At 42.7% G+C, this 8,379-nt stretch overlaps 1 protein-coding gene across 2 annotated transcripts in view; it reads right to left on the reverse strand.

The window, feature by feature from the left end:
* The window catches only part of Snx7 (sorting nexin 7), an 87,465-nt gene extending 84,092 nt beyond the window's left edge, over nt 1–3,373 (reverse strand). For both annotated transcript variants that reach the window (XM_055628239.1, XM_055628240.1), the window contains exon 1: nt 3,212–3,373. In XM_055628239.1, coding sequence (XP_055484214.1) covers nt 3,212–3,373 — 162 coding nt within the window. The remainder of the gene's footprint in view (nt 1–3,211) is intronic.
* Between the last annotated feature and the right edge of the window lie 5,006 nt (nt 3,374–8,379).

The following is an 8,379-nucleotide window of genomic DNA, read 5'->3' on the forward strand; positions in this document are numbered from 1 at the left end:
GGAGGTGGCCATGGAGGCCAGGATCCCCTGGAGTTTCAGGTGGTTGTGAGTTGCCCCACATGGGTGCTGGGAACTGACCTCGAGTCCTCTGTAGGAGTACCAAGTGCTCTTAACTACTGAGATATCTCTCCAGCTCTGGTCTATTATATTTTAAAGTCATACTTACTGATTCTATTTGGAGGCATAATCCTCAAAAACAAGTAGACGTGATGGCATGTAACAAAAAAAGGGCAGTTTTATGTGTATATATTATTTTCAAAAGATGGTAATTTTTCCCCCTGACAAGCAGAGCATCTGACGGTGGCTCAGCACTTAAAGCACTTGCTTCAAAATGTAAGTGCTGAAGTTTTGATACCCACAACCAAAGTAAAAGGCTGGGTGGGGCTGGCCATGGTCTACCTGTTAATTCTAACATGGGAGACAGACAAAGGCACTCCCCTGAACCAAGCTGACCATCCAGATGAGCTAAAATGCCATCTCTGGGCTCACAGAGTGAGCTTACTTCAATGTACATGCTGAAAAGTGAACATGGAAGACACCTGACGTCAACCTCAGGTCCCCAACTGCAAATGTACATGTAACACACACACATATAACATTCATTTATGTGTGCAAACAAAGGAGGGAATTAGTTAATATTTTTCTTTTATCTCATTGTGGCTGTGTTCTAAGACAATTTTCACATGCTTTCAGTCATTTGCATATTTTTCTTTTTACTTTTTTGCCTATGTCATTAGTTATGTCCTCTGATCTCCTTCAGTTATTCGTTTAAGTCAATACCTGCTGCATTTCCTCAGTGAATATTTGAAAACTCGAACCACCACTTAGTTTTTCTTTCCATTCTTCCTGGTGTATGTGAAAGCTTAGTGTTTGTCTTATCTTGGCATCTTGACTTCAAGACTATGAAGAAGAAACTGATATTGCAGGTTTTTCCTAAGAATGCATAGAGCATCTTATAGAAAACTATGTATTTGCTGTGCATATGGGATATATTTGGGTAGAAAAATGTTTCAGTCAGTTGAAGTTCTTATTCTTGTGGTAGATTCTGGAAAGGATATCCGTTATACACCCACAAACAGTCCATGGAGAAAAAGTGGCTATCAAAGTGAATGTCATCAGTTTTAAAGTACTAAGGGGCAGTGAGAGTTGGCTTCCTAGATACTGAGCAGACTCCATTCTGGACTAGGCTGGATGGTGGTAGAACTCCTGAGAGAGGCAGGCTGCAGAAGAATATGGGAAAGAATGGGACCAGTGGAGTCCTTCCTAATTTTGCTTGACTAATTGTGGTTAATGGTTGAAAGCTTTAACTGCTTGGCATAAGCTTGAGTAGATGAATGCTTTTCTAGCATGGTATTCTCTCTAGACTTTAACCAGTGCTACACCCTGACATTTCAGCTTCTAAGGGCATAGTTCCTAACTCTCTCTAGGCAGCAAGCACATGATGTACGCAGCAGCAAGGAGGGCAGGTGCAGGTGTACAAGCCTGAAACGTACAAAGCCTGAAAACCCATCTTCGTAAAAGAATACAAATCCACCGGCACAGCAGCAGGAGGAGAGGATGGCTTCCAGGCATAACCTTCAAAAGGAAACCTCAGCAAATGGCTGGAATTCTGGGGAGAGTCCACTTATTCTGACACTACTTCAGACCATTTCATAGGAAAGTTCATTCAAATGGCTTATGGCTGCAACCCGTCCCTTCCTTCTCACCTAGAATATCTATAAGTCCAGAAATCCCCAACATTCCATAGACCCAAGGGAACAATCAGCTCCTCCATCTCAGAACCATCTCAGGGCCTCACTGAAACAGGGATTCTCCATGGAGACAGGCCTAAGGAAAAGGGGCTATCTGGAGGGTTACAGCAATAGCAGAGGATTTCGATATGCAACCTCCAATCTCAACAGCCCACCCTTAATTCTGGAAGTCTCACACTGATCTGAACAGAAAAAAAAAAAAAAACGTAGTATTGGGACATTGGAGGGCTCAGTGGAGAGAGGTGATTGCTACACGGCCTAATGATCTGGGTTTAATCCCCTAGAACCCACACGGTAGAAGAAGAGGGCAGAATGCAGGCGATGCCCTGATCTCCACCTATTCACAAAGGCACACGCACACACACACACAGAAACAAACAAATGAATCAATGCTGAATTTTAAAGTAGTATTGAAACTAAACATGAAACAATTCCAGTTTCGTAATTTAAATAAGTAGAAAAGCTAAGCACACAGAACTGTGATACACGGCCTACCTGTCTGTTTAGGATGCAACTGAGTGCACCATCCCCTGTCTAAAAGATGCCCAACGGAAGTTTGTGAGTTCAGCGCAGGAGTCCAAGTGTGTGGGTTACTTGCTAACTTCTGTTTGACAGTTGTTCGTAAGTGTGCCGTTTTAATGTCTCAAGGTAACATTTAACTTTTGTGCAGAGGCCTCAGTTATTGATACAGTCTTGCCATTGAGCTCAGGGCTTCCATTATCTGCACCTTTGAGAAAATTCTGTGACTCTGGACTGTGCCACAAAAGGTATTTTTTTTTTTCTGTTTGTTTGTTTCCAACTTCCCAGAAAGTGCAAGTTTCAGGCCCTAGGCACCAAGTCAGTGCCCATCAGTCCATTTCTGTCCAATTTTAAGACGAACTAGGGAGTGCCTTTGAGGCTAGATTTCCAAGGTAAATGGGAAGGAACTATGCAGACTGCAGCTGGGGGTTGGAGCAGAGTCACTGCCCAACTTAAAGTCTTAGCTCCGCTTCTGGTGGAGGCTGGGCTTTCTCCAGCTGAAAGGATTTCTACACCTGATAGTCACAGGTTTCCAGACCCCCTTAGGATGTGACTCAACTCTCCCATTCACTCATAACAGTAAATCACAAATCACTTCCCTGCACTAAGGCAATTACTCTCCTAGACTTCAGGATTGTCAAGAAGCCTGAGGGGAAGGAGCAGCTTCAGGCCACCCGCCCAGGGTAAGGAATGTCCCTGTTAAGCAAGGAAAAATGAAAAGAAAAGGGCGTAGGTAGAGAATCAGAACTTTTCAGACTCCCTAAACCTTGGCCCTGCTACTGGTAAGGTCAAAGTGCCAAGGAGGGAGCGGCTACTTAGGTCTGGGTGCACTGTCCCCAGATCCCAGCTCGGGATCTGTCAGGGAGTTGAGTCACCCTGGAACTTTCCCTGCACGGGCAGCCCCCGCCACGGCCACGGCTATAGCAGTCCCCTGCCCTCACCTTACTGAACACCTCCAGGTCGTCCCCGTCCTCGTCCAGATCCAGCACATCGGCCTGCAGCAGGCTGCAGGAACCGCTGCCGCTCGGGATCGGGGCGCCGCCCCGCGGGCTCTCCCCGACCGCCAGCTCCGAGGAGCCCGACGCTAGGCGCTCGCCGTCCATCCCGGCAGTGCGCGCCCAGCCGGCCGCCGCTGCCAGCCCGCTCCCCCGCGCGCGCCCATTGGCTCCCAGGGCGTCCCGCGCCTCCCTGGCCAGCCCAGCTCCTGCCCCTCGGCCCTGCGCAGACGCGGAACTGCAGGAGAGCACGGCGCCGAGCCAGGGCGGGAGAGCCCCGGGGCCTGCAAATTCCACCCCCAACCTGGCTCCGCTGCTGCCAGGCGTGAGATTCCCTACTCTAGGAACCTCGCCAAGGGTGGGCAATGGAGACCCTGAGGACGGGAGGTGGCGTTCTTGCGCCGGCACAGCTAAGGGCCACCAGGTCTGTGGGTGAGGTGGCAGGGTCTGTCTGAATGCACAACCAGCTGACCCAGCTTCGTTTCCTGAACCAAAATGTGCCTTTTCTCCTGGGTTATGACTTTATTTTTCCCTCCGGAGTCAATCTTTACAGAGACTAATGCAAAAATTAAAGACACCAGAACCTCTTGGTTTCCGATTGATTTTTTTTTTTTTTTTTTTTTGACCCAGTGATTGGACTTGTGGTCGTTTTACTGTCAAGTCAAGGAAGCTGAGGCTGAAAAATTATTTTCAGCTACTTTCTAATGTAACTTTCTCCTGGAAGTCTTCCTGAAGTTAATGCTCAAGAATGTTTCCAAGCTCCAAGGACTGCCAGCAGGCCTGGGTATTGCACGGAAAAAGAAACAATCTTGCATTTTTTTTTTCCTTACTGCCAGTACAAAGTTGAAACTATTTAGTTGTTTGCTCATTGCTTATTTTTTTTTATAGATCCAAAATTAATGCAAATTGATATATGTTAGAACTAGATTCAAATTCCATTACTTATTCCTTTCAGCCTCATCATTTTTCCTGTTTAAAATTTGTAAGTAAAGGAAGATTCGTGTAAGAGCCAAGTATAGGGGTGCATGCCTGTGGTTTTCAATACAGAGTAGGCTGAGGCAAGAGGCCTTCCAGTTTGAGGCCACCTGATATTAACACAGGGAGACCCAGTTTGGAAAAAAAAAAAATTGGGAGGGGAAACACAGATAAGAGATTTTCCAATTTAAGTATTTGCACCTCTGATTATGAGACAGTTCCTCAATATATTCCCTTTTTAACTATCCAAGAACCTCCTGTTTGCTTCAGGATATGACCCGTGTAGTGTCCAGCCTGGTAACTGGCCAGTTAAAAAATACAAATTGGTTTTATTGCCTTATGGTTTCTGCCCCCAAAATACTATGTTCTGCTTGTCTTCCAGGAATTATCTATAGTCCCATCAGTTTCAGTAAGGCTTGTGAAATGACAGTCTGGCCCCAGTTTCTCCTCTGGGTTTATCCTGTAGATTGCATGTTTCACACGTGTCTTATATTCTTTAGTCAACAAACAGTAACAAGTTCTAGGTTGAGAACCACGTACTATATTAGTAAAACCGTTGCCAAACATACTCATTCAAAACGACTTGTTGCTGAGCTCTGCAAAGAATGTAAGTTATTAAAACAATTTATGTTTTCCCCTCTAATCTCACTGTAGAGAAGTCTGAGGTTTCCAATTTGCGAACTTTGAACTCTTAATGACACTGTGACTCACAGGATTACTCAGAGAGCATAGAAAACAGGCTCAGAAGATCAGTGGAACAAATGCAGATACACAGCTCAGATCACAGCCTAAATTGTACCATGTACATTGGTGTAACTATTTTTGGTACTGTTGCTTGGGTTTGAGAAGTCCAGTCACCTTCATAGGTTGCTGTGGACAGTGATGCCTCTGACATCAGCAATTTGCTTTTTAGTTTTGTTTTTGTTTGTTTGTTTTGGGGGGGTCGCTTGTTGGTTTGTTTGTTTGTTTGTTTTATTTTTAGATCATCCCTGCAACTGTAATGAAAATGGTCCTACTGTTCTATCTCTTAAAGTCCAGTGCTTGACCCAAGTCGTCATTAGGTATAAGGAAGTTTTCCAAGGCAGGGATTTTTCTAAACCCAGAAATCCCATGTTGATCCTGGTTATCAGAGATGAAGAGGAAGAAAAAGGAAAGACAATAAGAGAAGAGAAAAGAGGAAAAATCTACTATAATTCACACCTTCCGCCATCCAGCAGCCAAATCACCTTTGTTCTGATAACTCAGCCCCAGCTTAATGAAAAATACAGGTGAGGGAGGACATAGTTACCAGAGGTACCTAGCCCTGAAAAGAGTTGTCAGCCCTGAAAAGGAGGGAAGCCTCTGGGCAGCCTGTCCTTTATGTACCTCACTCTGTATCTGCTCCATTTGACTCTCTGCTTCCCATTTAAAGGGATTATCAGAGGATTCTATAATGGAGCAATTCTTGCTACTAATGCAAGGCCCAAAACTTTGAGTAATGGTACAGTAATGATGGTGCAGGCTCTGTCTTGTCCCTTTATTTCCTGGAAGATTAGCATGACTGTTGTTCTTCATAATAGGTTAATACCAACTGAAATAGGAAAGAAAGGGATGGAAGTTCCATTAAGGGGTAAACCTATGGACAGTGATGAAGGCCAATCCTCCTGGGTGGCAAAGCTTCTAGTACAGTGGATCTCAACCTTCTTAATACTGGGAGCCCTTAATACACCACAACTCATGTTGTGGTGATCCCCAAACATAAACTGTCTATGTTCCTACTTTATAACTGTAATTTTGCTATAGTTATTAATTGTAAACATCTGGTATTTCTGATGGTCTTAGGCAAACCCTGTGAAAGGGTTATTCAGTCCCCAAAGGAGTCCCTGCCCAAAGGTTGAGAACTGCTATATTTGTCTGATATGTAGGTATATACTGTACATGGAGAGAGAAAGGCCTAGAAATATAAATCTAAATCAATTCATGAGTAGTTGCAAATAATTGGTTTTGGATTGACAACAAATGGAAAGGTGTACTAGTGAAGAGAGCTAAAGGAAGTATGTAGATGGACTTTTCAGAATGATCATAACCTAAGGTGTTTTGGCATGTGAAACATCCCACAGGAGTAGTGCATATTGCAAAGCTGACTCACAGATAAGGTAGAAAGAATTATGTACTCTGGGATAACTCTCCCAAGGCAGAGCTCATGTGCATGTCAGTAATATTGGTATTCTTCCAGCGTTGATCTGCCTGATTCTACTGCTACATGGGTAATGTGCATACAACACAGACCAATAATGACACCTTCCTTGTAGCAACATGCTTGATATATGAGACATAAGCCAGTATGCGCATCTGGCAGCAGGCTGATTACAGTGGACTTCTGCCTCAAGGATTGCATAGAGATTCATTTTCATTAAAATGCACACATTCCAGATATGAATGTGCTTTCCTTGTTATTGATAATGCCATGGATGGATACATAAAACGTCTTAGGCACCCTCAATGAAAGCATTGTTTATAACATTACATCAGACAAAGAAGCACATTTTATGGCGTAGGGAGCTGTCATGGGTTCACATGCAAGAGATCAACTCATTGAACATCTCATAGCCTGGGCATTACAAAGAACAAAATATGGACTGGCTTAGTGAATGAGCAGTGTTCCTGTCCCCTGGAGGGTTTAAGAATGTACAGCATGTACCGTGCATAAGGATGCATTAAGTAGATCTGACTTCATATGAATGGAGCACATGGCCCATGATGGACTAGTGAAAGTGACAGTGACATTGGCACTGTGTCGCTCATAACACACTAACATGTGTTTTGTTTCCCATCTATTCTTTCTGGCTCAGAAGCAACCCATCATCAGTACAATTGTTGTTGTTGTTGTTGTTGTTGTTAGTGTTGGGTTTGGTCACAAATCATTGGCCAGTACAGATCACATGGCACTACTCAATACAAAGAGAACCAGGGGTCCAATCTCACTGTGTGTTCAGTAGGCACTGAGTCAAAAAATATTCTTAATAGCACAAATGACAGTTGTAACCTTTAAGCAGTTAATTCTAGGTGCTTAACATGAGGCAAAGACAAGCTAATACAGGGGCTATGACCTCAAGGCGGTGATTATTACCCAATTATCTGAAAGTACACAGTTCTTTACATGAAATTTCTTACTGGCTTTGAGAACTAAGGCATGTGTTTCAAGTTATTAACTTCAATTTTCTCATCAGCAAAGTTAAGATAGTTAATAATAGATACTTCAAAGGTTATGAAGATCAAAGCAACTAATATACAGGAACTAAGTAGCTATCTAAATCTTAATTGGTTTATTGCTTTTACTGCTAGTGTTATTGACTTAAGTAATAGTATCGGGCTGCCACATTTGCCCTGTAATTGCATTTAGAGTCACAAGCAGTGCAGCTTTCACCAAAATACATGTTTTCAAAGGTTTTCCTTAGTATCATAGTACACTTGAAATTGCAAATGTTCTGTCACTTTTTTTTTTTTTGCAACAAATAAAAACACTGTGAAATAGTAAACCAGCATGATCTTAAGCCTCTTTAATTTAGGAAATCTCAACAAGCACAGACTATTTGTAATTCCATGATCTAAGCAGCCTACTTCTGTCTTAACCCTGCCATCAAATACAGAGATTGGGGTTGATCATCAGTCAGAATTGGAAGCATATGTATTATTTAATACCGTGGAAAACTCAGAGTAAGGGTGGCTTCTAGACACAGCTGATCATTGTTCAAGGAATGTTACCCAAGCAGTTCTGTGAATGCACTGATTTTGTAACAGCTTGGTACTATCAATTTTGTTTCTAACGGGTTGATTTTTATTTTTAACTAAAAACAATTTTAGCTGTTTTCTAACCTCCTCATCTCAGTGCATTGTCTTTGCAAGGACAAGGATATTAGTCAGAATGTAGTGGAAACTTTGTTCAGAGTCAAATATCTGCACTTCTTCTGGAGATATTTTCTTTACTTAAATGTAACAAAAATTATTCGTATGAAACATTTTAATGAAAAAGGTATTGCTTTACATCCTGATGAGAGCCTTGAAGAAGGGTGCTCCTGGACACTGAGAAACAGTTTCGTAAACGTGAAGCTAATGATAGTTTCTTTTTCTTGTAAAAATATTTTTATTGAAGTTTCATT

The sequence above is a fragment of the Psammomys obesus genome, unplaced genomic scaffold (assembly GCF_907164565.1).
Source record: "Psammomys obesus unplaced genomic scaffold, mPsaObe1.curated_primary_1811, whole genome shotgun sequence".
In the NCBI taxonomy this organism is placed as follows: Eukaryota; Metazoa; Chordata; class Mammalia; order Rodentia; family Muridae; genus Psammomys; species Psammomys obesus.